The sequence below is a fragment of the Eptesicus fuscus genome, chromosome 3 (assembly GCF_027574615.1).
Source record: "Eptesicus fuscus isolate TK198812 chromosome 3, DD_ASM_mEF_20220401, whole genome shotgun sequence".
Taxonomy (NCBI): Eukaryota; Metazoa; Chordata; class Mammalia; order Chiroptera; family Vespertilionidae; genus Eptesicus; species Eptesicus fuscus.
In genome coordinates, this window is record NC_072475.1 from 63,554,979 (window position 1) to 63,581,657 (window position 26,679).

General features: G+C 37.6%; 1 protein-coding gene and 1 long non-coding RNA gene across 4 annotated transcripts in view; one reads left to right on the forward strand and one right to left on the reverse strand.

The window, feature by feature from the left end:
- The window catches only part of LSAMP (limbic system associated membrane protein), a 631,931-nt gene that overhangs the window by 310,050 nt on the left and 295,202 nt on the right, over positions 1-26,679 (forward strand). For all 3 annotated transcript variants that reach the window (XM_008146624.3, XM_054713959.1, XM_008146625.3), the window contains exon 2: positions 15,977-16,209. In XM_008146624.3, the coding sequence (XP_008144846.1) occupies positions 15,977-16,209 (233 nt within the window). The remainder of the gene's footprint in view (positions 1-15,976; positions 16,210-26,679) is intronic.
- Positions 1-26,679, reverse strand: part of LOC114233396 (uncharacterized) — a 58,500-nt gene that overhangs the window by 16,700 nt on the left and 15,121 nt on the right. Inside the window, exon 2 of the long non-coding RNA XR_003619544.2 lies at positions 21,358-21,425. This is a non-coding gene — a long non-coding RNA (uncharacterized LOC114233396). The remainder of the gene's footprint in view (positions 1-21,357; positions 21,426-26,679) is intronic.

Sequence of the window (26,679 nt, forward strand, 5' to 3'; positions counted from 1 at the left end):
GTCAAACTTTCAAAAGGCTTTTAGTGAGTAGTTGGGTCTTCTAAGTTTGTGCCTGCTGATGCTCAGGCACATTCCCTGCCCTAATTCTAACTGTGGAGTCTGCCGAGAAAGCACCTGGGACCAGGTAACACGTGGCTCTTCTAATGCTATACTTCCACTATGGTTGTGTTGCCCAACGATGGAAGAGGAATAGCTGTAATAATCTGAACAATAAAGATTAAAAACAAAACAAAACATCATTGAATAACTTAAAAAAAAGTGCTTTTGTTAAGTCAAGAATAATTCTGGTTCATAATATATTATTAGCTTTTCATCTGACATCGAGAAGAAATGGGATAGCTATAAGGTCTTTTAGGGAGATTGTGGTCTGATCTCACACCTGGAACCTCCTGCTGGCAAGGTAGGATGAACAGGTTTAGTATTTCAGAGTGACAAAGAGTTAATTGCATTTTCCTATTTTAGAGAAATTTGCAGCAGTTCACCGGTGGTTGGTCTGCTGATGGTCACACTGTAGCAAACATTATTTTTCTACAATATCTTTCTCCTGTGCAACCTCATATCTGACCTATGCGGTTTAAAAATGAAGGATTTTAGCCGAGGCCGGTTTGGCTCAGTGGATAGAGCGTCGGCCTGCATACTGAAGGGTTCCAGGTTCGATTCCGGTCAAGGGCATGTGCCTTGGAGGTGGGCGCATCCCGAGTGGGGCGTGTGCAGGAGGCAGCTGATCGATGTTTCTCTCTCATCGATGTTTCTGGCTCTCTGTCCGTCTCCCTTCCTCTCTGTGAGAAGTCAATGAAATATATTAAAAAAAAAAAAAAAAGGAAGGATTTTAGCAAAAGCAAAATAGAAAGGGTTAATAGATTATGTAAAATTGTTAATCTCTTCTAATCTTCCTTGTAAAATAGTATTACATTTCCCACATGATGGACAAAGACCAGTGAGCTTTGTGGAAGAACAAAAGATACAGGCCTGGTTTGCTTTTGTTGTTGGGTTGTTAATTTTTTTTAACATTGCCTGGGGCAGATTTGCCTCTAACATCAGCCTCTCAGAAACTCCCTTTGGAAAATGTTTTCCACTTATTTGTTGCCTGAGGCTAATAGGCTGAGCTGTTTTGCATTGAATATGTATCTTTTGATCTTGCTTTATTTTCCTCCTGCCATTTTGTTGCTGCTAATGACTAATGATTAGGGGAAATCGGTAAGTGAAAACTGCCAAAGGGTTTTGAAATGATCAGATTGGAGTCACTGGCTAGTGCTCACACTGAGTTCTCTTGGGGCCACAGATGTCCTGTGTAGATCTCAGTGAGTAGGGGAAAAAATCAGATTTGGCTCACTTAGCAGAAGCATCTACTTCATAAAAATACATCCTTTGCCCTCTTGTGATCTGATTCTGTTCTCTATGGACAGATTTTCTAAAGTTTCTCTTTGGTTTAGCTCAGTCTCAGTAATCTGTGAATCAGGTGTTATATAGAGGTAGAGTGATCCATAGAAAGTGTACATTTATAGTTATTTTCATTGTTAGATAAATTTTTTATTGGATACCTGCAGGATTTTCATGCACTTAAATCATTTCTGCACTGATATACTTAGAACAAAGAAATTAGGGACTCTGACTTAATTTTATAGTCTAGCAGAGGTATAATTGTAATCAGAAGCATCATGTCTTATCCAGATAGAAGAATGTTTGTAGAGATTAAGGGATCCACATTACATGAGAGTAAAAGGAAAAGACATATAAATAAGCAGTTTTCTTAAAGTGATTCATGTTCTCAATGCAGACTGTGACAAAAAAAAAAAAAGATGGGATGAGAAGTGACACAGAACTATGAATAAAAGTGTGATTTATACCATGTCTATTAGATCACCATATTCTAGTCTCAAGACAGAATAAATGCAGTGATTGATACAGTAAAGAAATGAAATATTCTGCTTCTGAATAAGATCATCTACATCACTATTACTGACATTCGAATATAAGAACATACCATTAAGAAACAAAATGCAGCCTGGTCGATGTGGCTCAGTGGTTGTGCATTGACCCATGAACCAAGAGGTTGCTAGCTCAGTTCTTGGTCAGGCCACATGCCTGGGTTGCAGGCTCGATCCTCAGTAGGGGCAGCCGATCAATGATGTCTCTCATTGATGCTTCTATTTTTCTATACCTCTCCCTTCCTCTCGCTCTAAAAATAAATAAATAAATAAATAAATAAATAAATAAATAAATATAAAAACATTAAAAAATAAACAAAATTCAACTGATTAAATAGAAAGATAAAATTGGCTTTATTCAACTATTCATGAGTTGGGCAGCATCTTATCAAGTACGAAGTCTAGAAACTTGACAAAATGAAAGGTTTTTATAGGCCTAGAAGGGCAAGGACAAATAAATTGTAGATTGCCCCATCTTTTGCAGGGTGTTGGAAGAGGTCTATTAAGTAGATTACTTCACTATTGCCGATCAGAGAATTCCAGATTGACTGGTTTAGGTTATATTCCTGGGAGAGATAGTAACCCCAATTAGGTTAGGAATTAAGTCAGGGTTTGGTGACATGAGATTAGCACAAGTGACTTCATTTTAGGCCAGTTGTCTCTTTTGTTAACAATACCTTGATGAACTATAATAGTTACTTCATTTAGCAAAGTTCTTTTGGAGAATACTTTGACTGAGGGTAACAATAAGAACTTTAGAAAACCTATCCACGGAGGGAAAGAAAGAACAAGATATAAGAAGCAACAATATGTTATTATTCATCTGACAGAGATAAGCTCAACTGTAAATATTAAAAATATCTTTTTTCATGCTTATTCTTCCCTCATTCTGTATTTTTGGGAAGTTTTGCTTTGTCATAATTACTGATTTGGACACTGTTATTCAGAATGAGGAAATTGCATCTTATAATATTAGAGGAAAGAAATGTGGAACAAACTTAACCAGTAGTAAAGACTGAACAAGTCTTATTTAAATAACCGTAGTGCCCCATATTGACTAGGATGTTTAGTTTAGTGTATCCTCAGGCAGCAAAGGATTGATAAAGAAAATATCACTCTTTATCATCTTTCCTGGTTGTCTTCTTATTTATATTAATATCTTCAAGGAAAAAAAATACTAATTTCATAATGAAGTGTAGTGGGGAAAGAAAAATGTTAAAGTTTTATGAGATCAAATTAACTTATTTTATTAGAGATGAATAGTGAGAAAATTGGTTATGACTTAGTCATAGACCCTCCATTAACTCTTAGAGATTAGGGTATGTTGTTGAAGGTGGTTAGTCCTTAATGTGAAACCGCTGGGAATTGTGAGATTCTTCCACCTTCACTATTATATTAGAAAAGAGACATCTTTAAGAATGTGAAATGAGAAAGATCTTAGTATGGTCATTCATCTATCAAACAATTATTGAGTGTTTTTATGTGTCAGGCTCTTTGTGAGGCAATAGAGATGCAACTATTGAGAAGACATGGCTGTACTTCATTCTTAAATAATGATGAGAGGCAGAAAAACGAAGAATTAAAATCTAGCACAAGCAGGGAACAACTTGGGAAATTGGAGAACGTGCTTCACAAGGGAGGGCACATCTGAGATGGATTTTGTATAGGAGCTTACCAAAGCAAAAGGTTGCAAAAGGTACTTTGTGTAACAGGAAAACAAGAATGAGGTAGAATGAGATTGGAATCTGAATAAAAGAATAAGATTCATGGCAGAGAATCTTATTAAGGTCTTCATTTTAAGGTCTTAACTATAAGAGGTCTTGACTTCTTACAATGAAGGCAAACTAGATCCAAAGCCCTTTTAATTAATTAATTTATTATTTTTAAAAGTATTTTTTATTGATTTCAGAGAGAAAGGGAGAGGGAGAGAGATAGAAACATCAATGATGAGACAGAATCTATGATTGGCTGCCTCCAGCACACCCCTTACTGGGGATCTAGCTCACAATCTGGGCATGTTCCCTGACTGGGAATCCAACCATGACCTCCTGGTTCATGAGCCCTTTTGAAAACTAACTCCGGTAGACAATCTTATTACCTATTATTTACTCACTAAGCAATTCAGAGAAGTAGGGGAACAAGTTAAAAAGAAAAGCCTTATTAATCTCTCCTTAGATTTAGCTCTCATAATTTGAGTCGCTGTGAGAGAATATGCCTCTCCTGTAATACAATCTCAAAGTTAGAGTCCCCCAGGAAACAGAGAGGGTGGCAAAGTGGAATACAAATTATCTCAGACTAAAGAGATGGTACATTTGAATCATAGGGGTCTTCCTGGAACTGACTGAGTATGACCTTCACCTTAAAGCGTATGCAACTCCCTTTTTAACTCAACCTGGCTGTAAAATTTCAGAGTTAAATTATGTAGTGGATGTAGTAGTACAAGAGGTAATGATGACGTTTGACTTTCTCTCTCTCCCAAGTCCTGACACCAGTTACTTCTAGTCACCTCCATTGCCCTCCCAGGGACTGTGCTTTATGTAAGTTGTGGATTATATCTAAGGTGTCATTCTCCAGTTTGAGTATGGGAGTTCCTTACAAGAGCGAACCCAGATGGGCTTTCTCTTCAAACTCATCAGCTCTTGAGGCCTTCATGCCCATTCTCTCAGTAACTTCCAAAGCTCAATTTTATCATCTGACTCCAAGTCCTTTTCATGACCTGATTGTTCATCTGTTCAAGAAGTACAGTCTTCAAAGAAGTGTTTATATGAGGAAATAAAGTGATTGAGAGAAAATGAAGGAAAAAAACACAACAGTAGTTTGTCACGGAGGGTGAAGGCCCCTTACACCAATGCCCTTTGGGAGAAAGTGCTGGAGGAAAAGATAACTTTGACTATAAGAAACATAGGAGGTGAGGTGAGGTGGAAAGTAATGAAAAAGCAAACATGGATGTCATAAAAATTACTATGATTATAATTCTTCGTGTGAGAAGTGTCCTTGTGATTCATAAGCATTTGTCAGTGATTTATTGGTTTCTTGTCAGCTGGAGGAAGGTACTGCTACATTTCCTTTTCCTAAGATAGATCTGTTTGATATGTGTTCTTTCAATTTTCAGCTACCAGAGTCCCCTATTTCACATTTGTCTCTAAAAAGTACTAAAAATTGAAGACTTTTTTACTCTTTATATTTATCTGCCTGTATTTCTTTTACTTCTGCCTCTTACCGTGAAGGCAAACTAGACTGCAGAGCCCTTTTCTAAAGGTAGCTCTGATAGATAATCTTATTACCTATTACTTACTTAGTTACTATATATTAACTTTGTTGTTTCATACATGTTATATCTATTAATTGTCATGTATTAGAGGGCATAATTTGATCCACGTTGTATCTAAATGTTCCAATGATAACAATTTACACAATGTTGTTTATGATAAGACTAGTAAGTAAGGGGTTGGGTTTTCAAGTGAAACTTATAGAAAGAGTCCTGACTTTATAGCCATGCCTCATACAACAGAATGCTTATTCTAAGTGCATTATAATTGATTTCTCCTTACTTCTGGAATAAGATAAAGAGTAAACCCTACATGATAGAGAGCATATTTTCTTTCCTTCTAGGACTTAGCATATCTTTTATATTTACTTTGTAATGACTCAGAAGGTAACAACATTTTCTTTAAATAGCTATAGAGTTGTTTTTAATTGCATAGGGAGTGCAATTTTTAAATAGAAATTTGAGGCAGGATTCCAAGATGAATTTTACTTTTTCAAAGGTAAAACTCAAGGCAATTTCCCCCCATTCTAAATGAAAGAGATTTTTCACAGAGAACAGTGACTCATAATAAAAATAAACAACAAAAAAAGCAAGATTTAAAATTGTTTCTCCTCCTCCTCCACTGATTGGGGAGTAGGGAGGAAAGAACCCATAGTTCAAAGGAGAGAGAAGGGTTATAGTTTCTTGCTACTTCAGAGAGAGTGTAGTTGCCACTCACACATTGAGAAGGAGAAGGAATAAGCACATTCTTCCAACATGAAGGTCCACAAAGCATAGAGCATACCTCATTTAATCAAGGAGGAACCCCAATTCTGCCAAGCATATCTCAGCAGATCCCAAAATACAGCATGGACCAGCTGTTGTCCTCTGTTTGAGCTGCCCTGAAGAGAGATCCTTATGTGTGTTCTAACTGGATCTGGTTAAAAGTGGTGAGGCATTTAAGGTCTGGGCTGCCTATGCACAGGTATGCCAAAGTCCTTTAAAAATGTGCCAGAGATGGCATTAGAGCCTCAATTTACATGGCTGCACTAGAGTCACACTGCATCCTTCTGCTTTTGAGGTAATGTTTATGGGTTTCAGGGGATCAGTTGCTAACCAGTTGCAAGAGAACATAGGGCCCTGAAAGGAGGTTTCTCTGGAGGTGCCTACTAATAAGAGAGGAATTGGAATAAACAACAAAATCTAGAGGTTGCTGGATTTAGCCCCCAAAATGGGATTTCTACGGAATGATTGTCCATGACTCAAATTATTAAAAGTGAACAGCACAAAAATTTATTAGACTCTTTGAAGCTCACTAGGTACTCTACATTTAACCCATTTAATAATCACAATCATAAGATAAGGTAGTTATTATTCCTGTTTTGTTGAGTAAAAACAGTGAAGCTCTTTAGTAATAGTGGACACATTTATGGCTAGGCACTGCTCTATATGTTTAAAATTAACCCACTTAGACATTACAACTACCCATTGAAGTAGATACTGTTGTAGTCTTTATTTTACAGATGAGGAAACCTAGGCACAGAGAGGTCAAGCAGATGTCCCAAGATCATAAAATGATCATGTGATGAGCTAGAAAGCAAAGCCCAAAACCATCTCAGCCTGAACCCTTACCACCCCACCATGCTGCCTTCTTTGCTAGGTAACTTGCCCAAAGCTACAAAACCATGGAGCCTGTGATTTTCCCACCTTATCACTGACAAGAAAATGGGGATCTTGAGTTATGGTGTAATGTAAAAGATACTGATTTATTTTTCTAAAGTGAACAAGACTCTTGGAAAGATCTCAGGAAAGCTATTTCCAAGCATTTATAAATGTTCCTGGGATTGATCCTAACTCTAGCTATGACTGAGATAGAAATCAAGTTTTCCCTTGATCTCAGCCTCAAATCTACTCTCTTTATAATTTCTGTCTTCCTTTTTTTTTCATTTATTTCTTCTATGTAAATGCAGGGATGATACAATTGATGACAAGTGAAGCACAGTGTCCTAGAATTGATGGTTTGTCCAGGCACATGTTCAACACTTAAATTTGGTGGTTCTGCTCCTTCTATTCTTGCCCTTCTCCTCACCTATACCATCTGCTTGGAATACATGTTTACACTTCTTCAAGAAATTGAACCTGAAAATACAGCAATGCATATATCATATACCTGTATATGTAAAAATGAATATATGATTGTGCAAGGGGCTTCCTAGTGAAATTAAGAGACAAAAAGGCATATTTAGAGAGGCCTTTCCATTTTTCCAGGCTCACACAGCCCGACTTGGCTTTACTGTTTGCCACTATGGATTCTTTCTTGCTCTTCTAGGTGATGCACTATTGTCATAAGTGGTACCCAATCACAGAGAGGGTGTTTTGTCAATGTGACATGCACAAATAACTAATGCCAAATGCGAATTTAAGGAAATATATAACTGATCAGAAAGTCTGGGTAATAATACATTCAGTGGGTGTCATCATATTCTCTAAAGAGATAAACTTTTAGAATGACTTAGAGAAATCACTATTTATAATCATTTCTGTATATGAGTATTTTCTTCTTGTCTATAATACTCTACCAGGAGAGAATTTGAGTATAAGCATATATAATTGTTTTACATCCTGTGAAATGTTACCATGTACATCACCTCCTTTTATTCATAGAACTGCCATAAAAGTGGTTCTAAGAGGTTGGGGCAAGTATCATTAGCCTCATTTTACTTGTGAAAAAGCTAAGATACAGAAAGGGTAAATGACTTACCAGTGTTTCACTAAGAAATATACTGAAAGCCAGAACCAAAATAATCCTCAGGAACTAAATAAACAGTGTGTCTTTTAACATAATACTACATCAGCAGTATACAGATTCCTGAATCACTGTGGCCAGTGATAGATTCACGCACATCTGGTTCCTGTGGTTCATTACCTCCATGTTCTAACCCTCTCTAACCCTGTATAAACACATGTGCATGCAGGCTCTTGTACATGAATGTGTACAAAGGAGATAGAGAAGATAGAATCCTACCACATAGATACTGTCATGGTGTTAATTGGACCAAAGTTCAGTATGAATCTAGAAAAATACACCATCAACAAATTAAGATCAATTTCTGGTTCAAGAGGATTAAGATTAAGAGAGTAGTCATTCACAAGAATAAGAGGATGAGACAAAGAGAGCCGGCAGGGTTCAAAGCCAGAAGTCAAGTGTGGAAAGAAGTAGAGACAGGAGCAAGGCAGATAGAGCCAAAGCCTTTTGTTGCAGACAAGACTTCCCAGGCGGCCTGAGGTCAAGTAGTGAATCCCCACTATTCTTTTATTTTCTAACTGAGTTTAATCTTAGAACATGGTAACAAAGCAAAGATGATCTAAAATGACTAATTCAAAATTCCTTAAATTTTGTTTTTAACTAAATTGTTATTTTTTAAAAAAATATGTTTGCATATGTGTTGTTGGAATTCATTTTACTTAAAATAATGTGATAAAGTCAGACTATAGACTTCTGACTCAGGAGAATCTGGGATATTTCCATGATGCTTTATTTCATTCTCTGCTTAGAACTTCTCCTGATTCCATACTTTAATGCTGGGAATTGCTTCCCAGAACAAGTATATTTCCTTCTAGAGTAATGAATTGACTTACTAGGGTGTTGGTACCTTAACGTTACAAAGCGAACAATATAAAAATAAATGGCCAACACATTCTTGAAGACTTTCTTCCCATTTACATCTTGAATTATTCCACATCTTATAAAAGAGAGAGAATCACAAATGTGAAAAAAAAAAACAACAACTTATAACCAGAACATCACTATGTCTTGAACTTATATATTCAGGGGGTTTGGTGACAATTTAGTTTTCTGTAAATTAAGAAGCATGTGCCTATGAGAAAAGACCACTGTTCTGTAGATATTTGTCCCATGTTTCTGGACATTTAAACAAAGAGATCAAAGTCTAATTCAGGGTTTTTCAACTTTGACCCTGTCAGCATTTTAGGTGGAATAAGTCTTTGTTGTGTGTGGGGCGGGGGAAGGGGAAGGTTGTCCTTTACATTGTAGGATGTTTAGCAGCATCCTTGGTCTCTACCCTCTAGATGCTAGTAGCAACCTCCCCCCTCCACTTGTTACAACCCAATAAAGTCTCCAGTATTGTCAAATATCATCTGGAAACACAAATTGCCCCCACTTGATAGCCATTCATCTAACTGTTCTTTCTTAATTTAAGAAACAAATCTCCCTATCCAGCCAGTTCCACTTTCCTCAGTCCTTACAATTAAAAACAAATTATAAGTGTAAAAAACTATTGAGAGCTTAAATAAAATGTAATTTGTTATCAATGTTATTATGTACTATTGAGAAATAGTAGAAAGTTTAAGTTTGGATAAATTCTAAATTGGTATATTCTTGGTAACTTGTTAGAAAATGAAGATGTTTCTAGTAGCAATGAACAGGCTTAATATCTAGTAGATGTGTATCACTTACATCATGGATATACTGTCAGTAAATATGCTATTGAGCAATCAATAATTGGTACAAATGGAATTTAGCATTTTATTTCTGCTTTCAATTAGATTCATTGTTTTTGAAACATAATCCCCAGACTTATAAAATAAAAGTGGAATTATTAGTGTACCTGTTTGTATAAGGTGCATAAAATACTTGGTGTAAAATGTTCACAGAGATCCAATGCTTGAGATTTTTATGAGTGTATTGATATTTTGTGACAGTTTTATGAATTTAGATATACTGAACAGGGAAGATAGAAGTTTGTTTGCTTGTCTTTCTGGTTATTTTTTAAGCTGGTTTTTATGATATTATTGATTCATAGTTATGATAAGTAACCTACCTGATATTTTTGCTTTCAAGGTTAAAGTGGGCCATCCACTAAATGTTTATCTAGTGCTTTATGCTTCTTTTTGCTGTTTTTCACATACAATATAGATTATTTAATTCCCAGGATTGATCTTCTATCATAGTGGAGTCACTGAGTGCATTTTTTGTCTTTTGCTTTCATTTTAATACCACACTCAATAATTCTCTTTAAATGCCCCCTTTGTATCTGATCATTTTATTTATTTTTTAAGAAAAATTAAAATGGTTATCCATCTATTCTGTGCCTATTAGATAATTAACAAATATTTGATAATTGACTTAGTAGCAATTAATTTTATTAAATTTAGTTTATTTATTCCACATTTCAGTGAGTACCTACTGTGTACACCTAGCATATCAAACTCAAAGGCTAACACAGGCCAAATAAAGGACGCATGGGGCCACAGGCTGCGAGTTTGACATGCTTGGTGTACATGATGGGTTTGTGCTGCTAGGCTCTGTTAGGGCTATATAGGTGAATTCCAAGAGGCTCACTGTCATTAATAGTTTCATAAGGAAAGATTAGTACAGATAAGCCAAATGCAATGTGGATTATAATGAGGCCATAAGAAGGAGCCACGTAAAAGGATAGGATCCTGATGAGAGAAGATTTCCTGGAGAGGTGGCCCCCTGTGCTATGCCCATGTCTTCAGCCGCCTGCCAGAACTCCCACCTAGAGTGTAGGGATGGCCTCTGTTCCTCTCCTCTTGGCAGTAATACCTGCTCTCTTTAGGGTGCCATCCTTTCTAAATCCTGGAATGAGTTGCAACATCTTGAGCTCCTGGAAGAAACATTCTATTAAATCCAAACAACACATAGCATTGATATATTTTTAAAATATATCTCTTTACACTTTTCCTGATTTAGTGAAGGATGATTTTGAAGATAAAGTCATTAGGTACCCAGTTATTTTTGTTGTTGTTGTTGTTGTTTTTAAAATATATTTTTATTGATTTCAGAGAGGAAGGGGGAGGGAGAGAGAGATAGAAACTTCAATGATAAGAGAAAATCACTGATCAGCTGCCTCCTGCATGCCCCTTCCTGGGGATCCAGCCCACAACCCAGGCATGTGCCCTGACCAGGAATCGAACCATGACCTCCTGGTTTATAGGATGACGCTCAACCACTGAGCCATAAAGCCAGGCTAGGTACCCAGTTTTGAAGTAGATTGTCTGGCACTCAAGCAGCATCAAGTATAGGATAATACATTATTACCACATCATGATGGCATAGCATGAGAATTTTCATTTGCTCTACAAGGTATGCCAAATGCACAGTTGAGCCAACTCATCTCCTAGATGCAAGCTCATGAGCTTACCAGCCAGTCAGTGCATTCTGGAAACCTGGGTCTGTATTAATCAGAATTTCCTCATTTCTGAAAAGCCAGGCATTTTGTGCCTACCCTGTGTGACTGGTTACTTTCATTTAACAAACAAATTCTACAAACTGAGACTATTACGTTGACTCTTACCATATTTTTTCTTACATCCACTCCTTATGATTTAAAATAGTTGCTACTGTATATCAAGAATCTAAAATTAATTAGTTCTGAAATTGTGTTATTCTTTTGCTTATTTTTCAGTATGAAAGTTTAAGTCAATTATAGAAAGACTAGAGGCCCAGTGCACGAAATTTGTGCACTTGGGGGGGGGGGTGTCCCTCAGCCCAGCCTGCACCCTCTCCAATCTGGGACCCCTCGGGGGATGTTCCACTGCCGGTTTAGGCCCTCTCATAATCTAGGACTGCTGGCTCCCAACCACTCGCCTGCCTGCCAGGCTGATCACCCCCTAACCACTCCCCTGCCAGCCTGATTGATGCCTAACTGCTCCCATTCTGGCTCAATTGCCCCCAACTGCCCTCCCCTGCAGGCCCAGTCGCCCCCAACAGCCCTCCCCTGCCAGCCCAGTCACCCCCAGCTGCCCTCCCATGCCAGCCTGGTCACCACTAACTGCCCTCCCCTGCTGGCCTGGTCCCCCCCTAACTTCCCTCCCCTGCAGGCCTGGTCCCCCACAACTGCCCTCCCCTGCTAGACTGGTCAGCCCCAACTGCCCTCCCCTGCCAACCTGGTTGCCGCTAACTGTCCTCCCCTGCTGGCCTGATCACCCACAACTACCTTCCCATGCTGGCCATCTTGTGGTAGCCATCTTTGACCACATGGGTCGGCCATCTTTGACCACATAAGGGCAGCCATCTTGTGTGAGGGTGTGAGGGTCAATTTGCATATTACCTCTTTATTATATAGAATGACTTTCTAGTTTATAGTCAATGCATTTACTTTGGAACTGTTGATTACTAAAAAAAAACAGAACACTTAAGTATCTGGAGAAGTGGTTTTCTTTTAAGAAATACTATATTGAACTCTGGTGCTTGGAGTTAGCTATTTATACTGAGTTAGTAAAAAGAGTATTTGAATTCTAATACACCTTTCACTTCAGTGTAAAAGATAAATTTAAAAATTAAATTTGAATGAAACACAATGTAAAAATAAGATGTCATATAGATTGTCATAGCAAAATTCCCACATAATATATTGTTTCAAGAAGATGCATTTTTATCGGTCTGGCAATTTTGCTAAAATAGTCAATTACTCCTTTAGGTAAGATAGATTTGACTCTTCTCATAGAATAATTTGGAATAATGATATGTGTGGTGATTTTAACTTTTCCATAGACAAAAATTGCTCAAATATCAAAAGGATCCTAAAGACCCAATTTAGATACTCTATCTTGTGCTGATAAAGAAAATTCACCCAATTCATTTGTGGATACTATAGAGCTCAGGTTGGGGTCAGCATGGGGTGGAATATATAGGGTGGGGTGGAATATATAGGGTGGGGCAAAAGTAAGTTTACAGTTGTTTGTATGGAAAATAATACAATAAGTAATTCTATCTAATAAAGAGGTAATATACAAATTGACCGTCACTCCAACACACAAGATGGCTGCCCCCATGTGGTCAAAGATGGGTGCCCCCATGTGGACACAAGATGGGCGCCAAAAGATGGCCAACAGGGGCAGGATGTTGTGGGCAATGAGGCCAGCAGAAGAGGAAAGTTGGGAGGGAACAAGCTTTAAGGGAGGGCAGTTCAAGGCGACCAGGCCAGCAGGGGTGACCAGTTGGGGAGGGGGGTGCCCAGGCCTGCATGGGAGAGCAGTTTGGGGGGACCAGGCCTACAGGGGAGGGCAGTTGGGGGCTACCAGGCCAGCAGAGGAGGGCAGTTAGGGGCGACCAGGCTGGCAACAGAGGGCAGTTAGAGGTGACCAGCCCAGCAGGGGAGGGCAGTTGGGGGCAACCAGGCCTACAGGGGAGGACAGTTAGGGGCTACCAGGCCAGCAGGGGAGGGAAGTTAGGGGTAATCGGGCTGGCAGGGGAGCAGTTAGGCATTGATCAAGCTGGCAGGAGAGTGGTTAGAGGGTGATTAGGCTGGCAGGCAGAAGTGGTTAGGGGCAATCAGTCAAGCAGGCAAGCAAGTGGTTGGGAGCCTGCAGTCCTGGAATGTGAGAGGGATCCCAGATTGGAGAGGTTGCAGGCTGGGCTGAGGGACACTCCCCCGCTCCATGCACGAATTTCGTGCACCAGGCCTTTAGTAAGTAATAATGTAAGAATAAACTCTGTGTTTCTGGTACTCACAACAGTAAACCTATTTTTGCCCCACCCTGTATGTAACCATAGGTCTTGTGTCTGCATTGTGATACTGTTAATTCATATGACAGACATTTGCCAAGTTTTACTGTTTTACACCAGATTAGTTTTGGGAGATACCTTAATGAATTAGTCAAAATCTCAGTCTTTATTTGACTGGTGGCCATTGTTGTGCATAATGCATTATATGGTATCTTTTTTTCCAATATGAACATATTAGGACCCATCCAGTGGTCGGCAAAAATATCAACAGTACAACGATTGAAATTTCTTTTGAGAGCCAAATTTTTTAAACTTAAACTTCTTCTAATGCCACTTCTTCAAAATAGACTCACCCAGGCCGTGGTATTTTGTGGAAGTGCCACACTCAAGGGGCCAAAGAGCCACATGTGGCTCGCGAGCTGCTGCAGTTTGCCAACCACTGTGCTAGGCTAAACAGCATTCAAAGTCTATTTCTATGATATCTGCTTGCTGCTGTGTTGAGCTGTGTAGATGATAAAAGTAGAAGGAAAAATGTGATAGAAGATTTAAAACACATTTATAGAGGTACATTTCCATTCTTCTCAGTAGAAAGTAAAAACACAGTAAATCTACATGAACAACTTCATTTATGATCTAGAAGATAGCAAACAGCCTGCTAATTAATTAAAAAATGATTCTAAGTTGAGACATGCCACAAACATCATCAACGACAGAGAAATGATGCCATAAAAGGAAAGAAGAGAAAAAGTAAAATTGAGTCTGGAAAGAAGCAGCAAGTATCTATGAAGTTAGTTCTGCACTCCCTCTTGGAGAAGTGTTAATTATCAAATGTATCTAATTAATCCCAGTAATATCTGTATGGCAGAGAAATACATATTGAGTAATGGAGATACTAAATGATACCTTCATTTGCCTGTCTTTAGGAAAATAAATAGATTGAGAAGAAAAGAAAGACCTGCATATCAAGGCACCCAACTAATTAAATAAGATAATCATGCTAAATAAAATACGTAATTCAACCAAAATTAATGGGGTAAGGAGATCTTCTGCACAATAGGAATTTTTAAAAGACTCAGCCTTTCTCCTTATGAAAGATACAAATCAGCCTCTGTATCCCTACTGTGGACAGCCTATGGGTAGGACATCAATTTCCTGTTTATGCATAGGCGTGGAATCTCTATGTCTGGCTCTTTTGACCTGAGAGGAAACCTGGATTTGATTTAGTTTGGAAAATATAAGGGAATATGGTGTTTTGATTGTTTTGCTGTCATATTCCTGGCTCCTCCTGTCCATCCCTCATGCCCCAGAGTGCTGAGCAGCTGGCTTTGCAGCTGTAAGAGGGTCTAGGACAATCTTCCTGTGGGGTACACATAAATCTTGCCAAAGTGAAACAGAGAGAACTTTTTATTTTTTTCATTTCCAGGTTCTTAATAGAATTGAAGAAAACTGTATCATGTAAAGTATTTTCCCCTTCTTCACTGATCTGTGGTCTTTTCCCTTTTCTTTCAAGTTTCAGGGAGAGACTTTTAGGTTTCTAAAATAATCATTTAAATAAGCATTTTTCCTTCATCATCCTTGGAAGAGAAACTATAAAATTGGTTTCTTCACCTCCCACAAAAGATTGAATTCATACTAATGGGCTCAGAAATGCTGGTAGCAAGCTGTCTCTCCAGCAGATACCCTGCTGCCCTCAGCAGCTGGAAACACACTTAGGCAAGATGATGCTAGCTAACCCTGATAACCTTGACCCAACACCTATCCACCTACTTGGGCTTGCTCACACATGCCTCACTACTGGGAGTAGGCATTCCAAACTCATACAGATCAGATGCAAACTCTGAAATCTAGTCTAATTCCTACAGTGGTGGGGCATAACTCAAATATACCATCACACAAGAAAATAGCAATGAAAGAATAAGTACAATTCAAAACTGGGTAAATGTGCCACATTATCAATCATCTGATTCTCAAAATTACTTAAACAGATGGAGTTCTGTGTGAATGACCTTTTCCTAGACAAGAAGATAATCCAGTGGGAAATCAATACCCATTTAACTTTGCCTGCATTACTCATACACGGATTGTTTATTGCTGAATTGAATCTAATATAATGATATCTATCCATTGAATGGTAATTAGGTCTTAAAGGAGAACTAGTGATGATATTTAAGACTCTAAGAAAGAACAAGGCAATGGTTCATCCTGCATTAAATATTTTTCTTGACTGGTCTTGTTGAGTCTAATCATGTGAAAAATGAATGCAGATGCAGGCATGGCTAAGGCTCTAATGTTGTTATTCTGCTCTGCCAGGTGCATTGTAGAAGACAAGAACTCAAAAGTGGCCTGGCTGAACCGTTCTGGCATCATTTTTGCTGGGCATGACAAGTGGTCTCTGGACCCCCGGGTGGAGCTGGAGAAACGCCATTCTCTGGAGTACAGCCTTCGAATCCAGAAGGTGGATGTCTATGATGAGGGTTCCTACACTTGCTCGGTTCAGACACAGCATGAGCCCAAGACCTCCCAAGTTTACTTGATCGTGCAAGGTAAGAAAATGATAGGATGGGGGGGGGGGGCACTGAGTAATCACGTTGTACAAAATACTTGCATAATACTTTCTAAAAATAAAAAAGGAAGACTTTTAAATGTATTTTGGCACTTAAGTAAATGTTTTTTCTCTAAAAGTATAGATTTATAATGAGAAGACTAAGGAGAATATAGAGAGTAGAGTCTTGCCACTGTGAGCCAGTACCCTCGGTGAGAATCTTTTCTCCTTGCCCTGAGTGTGAAAATACACAGCAAAGGCTACAGCCATTGGAATAAGATGAAACAGGAACACAAGAACACATATATGCTTCAAACCATGTGAAGTCCACATTTTCACGCTGTTAAGTACTGCGTACTTTGCTGAAGGTTTGATTTTTACCTGTCCCCAGCCTAGATAATATCCCTATCTGTTTTCATGATAGCAAATATTGTTTGGAAAAATGAAAGTTTCCAGAGGCCTTGACATCCTCTCCGCTGGCCAGCTTTCTATGTAGTTTGTGTCTCCATCTAATGGCAAGTTGCTTGTGAGCAAATCCAGTGACAAGGATCTGCAAAGTCATTGGGGAAAATCTGCTTCTCGATCGGGGTTTCCAAGGACACATCTGAGTCATGGTTTTATAGGACAAAAACCCTAAATGGCATACACATGCTGCCAACTATAGCTCTCTAGGGTCCTGTTCCCCATAATTGCAGAATGAGAACAAAGCTGATCAGCTGCACGATTTTATTGCAAGCGAAGTCAAACCACCAGCAATTTCAATCTATCTAACAAGATCTAAGCACTAACAAATATTAGGGCTGTGTTCATGTATTCTTGATTTACAATTTTATGTAAATTTAATGCAAATTAGGCATGGCCCTCAGGGCTCCTGTCAAGATTCCAATGCAGTCAGTGGTGTGGCAAAGTTTGACTGTAGCTTCTATTAATGTGTATGGAATTGATTACTGCAGCATTTAAATTATTGCTCTTCCAACTACTCTGATTAATAGGTTGAAACTGGAGTAAAATACATCAGAGCTGCCTGGTGCAGGGGTGGTTTAGTCATGTGACCTCCATCTTGGTCCATTTGCAATGGCTGACAGCTTCATTTTATTGCTTTTAAAAGGCATGCCTACTGACTTGCAAAGTTCCTTTCACAATCAAAGCATAGCATGCTTTCCATTTAGTTTAATAGAAAGTATTTGAGGTACAATAATAAAAGACACCAGGGCTTGGATCTCAGGCAGCCCATTTAAAAATTTTAAATATAACTAGAGAATTGTAAATATGTAAATTTACCATTTCCCTCATAAACACACTCTCTCTTTCTGACACATGCATGCACACACACACACACACACATACATGCATGCACGCACGCACATGTGCACCTCAAAACCAAAGTTCTACCGCATTGAATAGCAGAGAAAGGGGAGGTATCTAGTTTATTTAAGGTCCTTAAGAACTGATTTTATCTAATGACTTGTTCTCAATTATATTATAAGATTGCTACACAATCAATATCCATACCTTTACAGGTATGAATATCTGAACTTTTAATGTCATTGGAAAGCCACTAAAGGCCACACTAGAAATTTTGTATTGTCATATACTGAATAAAATTGGACAATCTAATTATATTCTTGGTTTCTAAATAAGGAAACAGAAGTTCATTAAATGTAGGTTACTTGTTCAAGATCACACAGAGAATTCAGGGGGTAGTTTGGAGCCAAACCAACCTAGAATCAAATCTGAAGCACTTTCTACTAAATATATATTTTTAAAATTTATTTCAGAGAGGAAGAGAGAGAGAGAGAGAGATAGAAACATCAATGAGAGAATCATTGATCAGGTGCCTCCTGCATGCCCCCTCCCTCCCCGCCCCCAGAGATTGAGCCTGCAACCCAGCATGTGCTCTTGACCAGATTCGAACCTGGGACCCTTCAGTCCACAGGCCGATGCTCTATTCACTGAGCAAAACCAGCTAGGGTAGAAGCACTTTCTACTAGAGTGAAAATTTTTATTATGCTAAGTGATATAACTCAGTCAGAGTTTGATGAACAAAATAGATCCAGAGACATAGAAGCATGAAACAGACTGTTGAATCTCAGAGGGAAGGCAGGGGTGAGTGGGTGGGAAGAGATCAACCAAAGAACTTGTGTGCATATATGCATAACCATGGACACAAACAATAGGGTGGTGAAGGCCTAGGGTGGGGTGTGGGGAGAGGTAGAAGAGATCAATAGGAGGGGAAAGGGGACATATCTAATACTTTAAACAATAAAGATTAAAAAAAAAAAAGAAAAATTTGGAACCCAAAACTAAAAAGAGAAAAATATTATTATTACTTTTAGAACTACCACATTTATATTTAATCTGAGCTCTTAGTTCCAAATGTTCAATGCTCTTTCCTTTATTTCTGATTCAACTATACACCTTCTAACCCGGAGGGTTAGAGCTAGAACTAGATTAGATTATACTGCACACACCTCCATGCCATGTCAGCACATGTGACATTAACTTAAATTTAACTTAATATTAAAGGATGGAGGTGAACCTACTAAGTGCCAAGTACCATATATTCCTTGTTTCATTTAATTATAATATTAACAGAGACCCGGTGCACAAAAATTTGTGCATTCAGTGTGTGTGTGTGTATGGGGGTGGGGGGATTCCTTAGCCCGGCCTGTGCCCTCTCACAGTCCAGGACCCCTCAGGGGATATCCACCTGCCAGCTTAGGCCTGTGCTCCCCTAGGGATCAGGCCTAAGCTGGCAGTCAGATATCCATCTGGCAGCCTGGGAGTCCTCGGGGGATGTCCATGGGGAGCAGACCTAAGCTGTTAGTCAGACATCCTTAGTGCTGCCGCAGAGGTGGGAGAGGCTACTGCCACCGCGACGGTGCTGGCAAGCTATGAGCCAGCTTCTGGCTGAACAGCGCTCCCCCTGTGGAAGTGCACTGACCACCAGGGGGCAGCTCCTGCATTGAGCGTCTGCCCCCTGGTGGCCAGTGCACATCACAGCAACCAGTCATTCCCGGTAGTTCCACCATTAGGGTCAATTTGCATATTACCCTTTTATTATATAGGGTTATAACTTTATTATAAAGATGCAAAAACTCAAAGGGATAATTAGAAGCTTGCTGAGGACTCCCTGTTGGCTGAGAACAGGGTTTTAAACCCATATCTGACTCAACATGTTATTGAATTTTAGTCTTAACCATATTTCTTTGAAAGAGAAAATTATCAACAAAGCCTGTACTTAAAAGGGAGGTGAAGAAAGGATTGTCTCTTCCTTGAGCCTGAGTCATGAAAGGTGATTTTCTTGGACATTTATATGGCTGTTGGCATTTGATCTTTAGCACAAGATGACTGAACCTCTCCCCCCTAGGACACTTAACTTTGTTATTATGTGAGGTATTCCATCCCTGTATGCTATTTATTCATGCCTCTTCCTACTTCCTGCTTCAACTCTACATGTTTCTACTACTTCAAATATTCTGCTTCTAGGTCTGACTGGCCTGTCTTTCCTCCAATTCCACAGCACCCTCCTTCAGAATATATGTTTTTTTCTAGTTTTTCAAACTTGCTCAACTTCCAAGGTTTCTGCAAATCCAACTTAACTGATTATTGAGTAAACTAGAGGCCCGGTGCATGAAATTCATGCAGTAGGTGGGGTCCTTCAGCCCAGCCTGAGCCCTCTCGCAGTCTGGGAGCCCTCAGGGGATGTCCAACTGACAGCTTAGGCCCGCTCCCCACAGTCAGAAATCTTTAGGGCTGACACAGGGGCAAGAGAGGCTCCCACCACTGCTGCTGCACTCACCATCTGTGACCCTGGCTTCTGGCTGAGCAACACTCCCACTGTGGGAGCGCACTGACCACCAGGGGGCAGCTCCTGAATTGAGCATCTGCCCCCTGGTGGTCAGTGTATGTCATAGCGACCAGTCGTTCCACTGTTTGGTCAATTTGCACATTAGCTTTTTATTATATAGGCTATTGTATTCTTTTTCTCTACCAACCCTTTGAGAACACCCATGATGCTATAAGATATCACTGAAGAATAGCATTTTAAAAGTAGGCTTTTCATTCATGCTGCCTAGTTTGAATCTCAACTTTCCTTCTTGCTACTTAAATAAATATGGGGGTAAACCATTCAATTTCTCTAAGGCTTAGTTTTGTCATATGTAAAATACAGGTAAAGTTAAAATTTTAAATCCTCTTAATTTATTGTAAGGATTGAATTGGATGATCTATGTAAGTTCCTAACTCAGTGTCTGGAGCTCATGTGTTCTCAGCCAATAGATGATGATGATGATGATGATGGAAAAGAAGACAACTATGATGCTGTTGCTGCTGCTGCTACAGTATCTCTCATAAGGTTCACTTTGGCCCTGGGGGTGCTTCCCACTGTCTAACAGCTGCTACCCTTGTCTGTTACCTTTATGGTAGGCTCTCTCAGCTTTTATATTGTATCACTCCAGTCTTTTTTCTTTATTTGTCCTTTTTCTTAGCATCCAGTCTTTAGCTTTACTTCTTTAGGATTCTAAAGACTTCTTAGACCAGCATAGCTTCTAAGTTCTTAGCTACATTTATTAAGGATGTTTGAGGAGAAAATGTTACCTTTATTCCCTGTTTGTTTGTTTTTAAATTGAATTTATTGGGATAACATTCGTTAATAAAATTATATAGTTTTTAGGTGTACAATTCTATCATACATTGTCTGTATATTGTAGTGAGTGTTCACTACTTCAAGTCAAGATTCATTCCATCACCATTTATCCCCCATTTACACCATCCTACCTCTCCTCAACTCCCTTCCCCCTGGTAATCACCATACTGGTGTATTTTAGATTGGTGGGACCTCTCCAAGAATTTCTGATTAAGTATTTTGGAGGTGATGCTTGAGAATTAATATTCCTAATAAGTTCCCAGGTGATGCCATGCTATAGGTACAGGGATCACACTTTGAGATCCAGTGCTTTAAAAGAATTGTATACCTTCAAAACATCTGGAAAATAATCCTGCATAATTTCATTTGGTTTCAGACAGTGCTACAACCACAAATACTTCTAAAATGAATATTTTTGGGCATGGGACAGAAAACAGGTAGATTGATAACTACTTTAATTTTCTTACTAACATCTTAGGACTTCCAAGTCTGCTTACTTACCTAGCCTAGTCCTGTGGAAATAAAATCTTCTCCTCTCTTTCCAAACTGTTCATTTTCAAGTATCAAAGCTGTAAAAAATAATTTTAATGGTTGATACATAAGAACTGTTCTAGACTTCAAAATCTTCATAAAATTTTAAGTAGTATTTGCACTCCCTCAGATTTCTCCTGCATTCTATTTCCCCTGGTGCATCCTTTTTTTTCCTTTTATATGTATTTCCACCATGTTAGTGACTATTCGACATCTCCAATATTTTATCTCTTATTTCAGTGATTAATTTTCACAAATAAATTTTTATCAGTTCATGAGGGTCATTACATGTAAAAATATGCTGTATTGAAATAAATACCTGCATGGTCTGCTAAACTCCATCTTTAGCTACATGACATCTCCACACACCTTCTTCATATGAAAATATACATATCAATAATGACTTTGGGATCACTTATGATCACTGGTATTAAATGTTGCATCAGTGGAAGCCAAGGCTTTTCAAATATATATAATGAGTAGTAAATAAAAACCTCTATTTTTATTTACTACTCATTATATATATTTGAGATAGTAAATTGTGGGACCTATTTCTAAAGCCATATATTTTGGTTCCTATGTAATCTTCTTTACAAATTCTAAGATCAAAGATTAAGAAAACATCACCATTAACTTCAATAAAATAAACAGAGTACATTGGTATCATTCCATTAATAGTGCCAATTTCTTACCCTGCTATGGTTTCCTAGTTTTTCTGATTCCACAGTGGCTGCACTAATCTTAATTCCCACCAATGGTGCAAAAGTGTTACCTTTCCTCCTCATCCTCGCCAACACTTGTTGTTTGTTGATTTATATTTTAACATAATTTTATTGATTTCAGAGAGGAAGGGAGAGGTAGAGAGAGAGAAACATTAATGAAGTATAGTGAGGAAACAGCCCAACCTGTGCCAGGACCCCCAAAGCAGGGTTTCTGAGTGAGATGTGACCACTACAGGGCACAGGGTTCATAAAAGGAGGGCATCTAAATGGAGAGGCTGTCATGAAGGTTAGCACATTTGGCTACATTTAAGGTAATTGAGAAAGGTAGTAAATATATTGAGGATAATGGTAACCAGTTTCTCACTGTTAGATAAGTATAAATATGGAAAGGCAGAAGCTAAAATGAACCCTGTGTTGTTCACTAGTGGATTGAAATTGGAGTTATTAGTATTTACTCATGAATTTTAATAGAAGATAGATAGATGATAGATGATAGATAGATAGATAGATAGATAGATAGATAGATAGATAGATGTAAATATGTGTCTATATTTCCTAACCATGCCCATTGAGAGGGACTTGGAATACTTACAACCTAGTAGCAATGAGCATACCTACCATCCAGATATTGATTTAACATTTTTTGTTGATTAATTTTATAGAAAGAGATAGACAGACAGGCATCAATTTGTTGTTCCAATTATTTATGCATTCATTAGTTGATTCTTGTATGTGCCCTGACCAAGCATTGAACCCACAACCTTGGTTTATCAGGACAACGCTCTAACCTACTGAGCTACCCATCCAGGGCCTGATGTTGCTTTTAAAATATCACTCTTCACTAAAAGGAACAAGCTTAACTTAGAAAAACAGATGATTTCAAGGCTGGGCAAGGAAGAAACAATATGAGTTTGGAGCATCTGTTGTATCAGAAAGTAAGAAAGTCCTCAAAGAAAAATAAAGCATTCCAAAAGTATACAGAAGCCAGCTTGAAAGGGACTTCTACTGGCCAATTCTGGGACAAGTAGGGTATAAAAATATGTAAAAGCAATATAATACAACACTGGGATAATTTAAGCAATTGTAATTAAAAATGAGAGTGTAACTCTTTCTCATAGTAGAATGCCAGCTAATCAAAGTAGAAGTAATGATGGAATTTGAAAAGTATCATCTAGCAACCAGTGCAGAAATAATTAAGGCAAGAAACATAAATGGATTATAAAACTAGTTGGTAAAAGTAAACTAAGGACTGAAATTTTTACATAATCTCAAAATAGCTCTCTATAAACTACTTATTAAGTACCAAATTAAGTAATATAATTTATTAATTATATTAAATAAAGCATTATCAAAAAAGATTGTTTCAAGCAATTTAAGGGAAAAATTCTAAAAAGTGCGAAAGTGAAGAAATCTAGCTGACACCACTCAAAGTTATCACTGCAAGTAATGGGACAAATTGGCCTCATGTGCCAAATGATAGGATGCATGAGCAGAATATAGCATCACTTCTGTAATATTTCTATCAAAACCTGAGTCTAATCATAAGAAGACATTGGGTACATCAAAATGGTGGGACATTCTATAAAAAGACTGGCCTGTTAATCTTCATAATAAAAGTCTAGGTCATGAAAGTCAGGAGAAACTGAGGAACTGACTCAGATTGAAGGAGACTTGGTAACTGGGTAAAATATGTAATCATACATTGGGCCATTTTCTAGAAAATACATTTTTGGGACAATTGACAAAATTTGAATGGAGTTTTGGGTAAAGAGTATATGGGAGTTCTTGTATTATTCTTGCATTTTTTTTCTGTGAATCTGAAATTATTTCAGAAAAAAATAAAACATATATAATAATACTTAAGGTAGATATTAGGATTAAGTACGCGTATGAATCAAATCCAAAATTATATTAAATAAAGCATTATCAAAAAAGATTGTTTCAAGCATAATCCATTATAAAGAAATGTATGGATAAAATATATTACATCAAAAAGTTAAAGGGGAAAAATCATAAATCCCTATAACCAACAAAAATACATATAATTAAACCAACCCCTATTTTTATTTATTACTCATCAATTTAGTGAACTAAATATAGAGGATATCTTTCTTAACATGAAAAAAACCTGGATAATTTCAGCGGAAATACAGCAAAATAGGAATAAGGCAAGGATACTGACAATATTTTTTTGATTATTTAACATTATTCTGGAAGTTTTAATCAATTAATGGGACAATAAAAAGAGGGAAAAAATCAATACAGAAAATACGAATAAAATTTTTCAAACTGCCTATTGCCAATTTACAGAATAAACCATAGAAATAGCAAACATATGATAAACTATTAAAACCTTACTAATAATTAAGGAAAGGCAAAGTAAAACAGCACTAAATTGTTATTTTTTTAAACCAATAATACTGGGAAAGGATTAACAAAATGTGGCTAGCCCAAATTGGCAAGTTGGTAGGAAAATTAACACTTTCACATCTCCCTGTGGAGAGTGTAAATTAGTGAAAACTTTACTAGGGTCATATAGGGATGTCTATCAAAGTTTTAAAAAAGATTTGTATCATTTGACCCAGTAATTCCACGTCCATGAATGTGTAGAAAGAAAATCCTTTGAAATGCAAATACAGCTTTTTATAAAAAGTGGTCATCACAGAATTATGCATAAAGAAAACTATGAAAAACACCCTAAATATTTAGAATAAGGAATGAGGAATTAAACTAATTTCATAAAAAGAAATACCATTATGATGGACATTATTGGTTGCCCAGCATTCAAACCTCTTCCCTATGTTGAGGAACTTCTCTCCTTTCAGGATTGTTAGGTTTAGACATTACCAACCAGTGTCAAAGCTGAAATAAAATTCAGACACCCTCCACGTTAGGGACTAGACATGAGATGCAGGCCTTGAAACTTGCACCTGCTGCAAACTCAGGATTATTAATATACATTTGATACAAGAAACTTGGGACTAACAAGAATCTGTTCACGTACTGGTGGCACCATTAACAGTGAGTTTATAGGGGAGGGCTTATATCACTGATGTTTCACCTGTCAAAGTTTGTTCACATACCAACGACATTAAAACTTTGTTACACAGTTTGTTTTTAAATCACTTTACCAATTCTCTTTATTTTATACATTTACATATGTGAAGTCAAATTTATTCATTTTTCTTTAAGCTTCTTAAACTAATTTTTATGTTAAGAAAGCCTTCCTCACTTTGTTGAGATTCATATTTATTGACAGTTCTTCTAGCCTTTTCCTTTATTTTCTACTTTTAAATCTCTTAGAGAGCCAGTATTAATTTTAATGAGTGGCTGTTCAGTAAAAATATAATTTTGTTTTTTCTTTAATTAATTATTTATAACCATCTGTTGAATAATTATACTTTTTCATAAAATAAAATAAAGCCAAAAGGATATACTTGTGTGAAAGGAGGAAATAAATTTAATATTTCCAGCTAAAATTATTACTAACCTTAAAAAGCTTTTATATATTATTAACTAGAGAACTGGTGCACAAAATTCCTGCATGGGTAGGGTCCCTAGGCCTAGTTGGTAAACAGAGCCAATCGGGGCCTTCTGGCTGCTGGCCAGGGCCTCCCTTCGTTCTGTGCCACCCCCTGGTGGTCAGCACATGTCATAGCAAGCAATCTAACTCCTGGTCGAACTCCCCAGGGGACACTTTGCATATTAGCCTTTTATGTGTATAGATAGATGAGAGAAATATGAGCACTAATAAAGTTTGATAAGTTGTCCAGTTATCTGAAGAAATATATAAAATCAATAGTTTATAATAAACACATAAAATATACTATAAAATGGCCATTCACAAAACTTCAAAAAAATATAACGCAATTAAGAATGATTTAAATAAGCAGTGTGGAGAACTTGAGTGAATAAGTTGATAACATTTTACTTGGGAGAATAAAATAAAAGGTTGTTGTTGTTTTGTCAGTTTGGTGGTCTTTGTTGTTTTAATAGAATGGAAATATTTAATTCTTAAATGGCAACACAAATAATGTAAAATAAAAATTTTCCCAAAGTGCAAAGAATTTTTGGTATGTCTCTAAAACTTACTAATGCTTGGATCCAGGGCCATGTTGGTGGTGGTGAAAGCTGTGCCATCTTGTGTTGAGATTCACCAGCACTCATGCCCCTCATATGATGTTTGACATGATTCTGGTTTTATAGGGTTCCCAGAGATGTGAGTGGCAGTAAGTTCCCTTCTACACAAGGCAGCCAGAGATGCTTTTTGTTTCTTCTAAGAACTCTGAGTTATACAACTCAGCAACTATTAACTATCATGCTTTATAAAACATTATATTACATTTTATTACATGATGAAAATATTCACACTATATGGTTAAGTGAAGTGGTAGCTTACAAAACAGTATAATCTGTAACCTCAATTTTGTAAACTATTACAAATAGGCACTCAAATCATATGCACTCAAGGGAAAAAAGATAGAATGAAGTAGATCAAAATAGTTTTTACAGCAGTTCTGTAAATATCTTTTTGTAGATAAAAAAAGTCATTTTGTAGGTTAAAATGTGT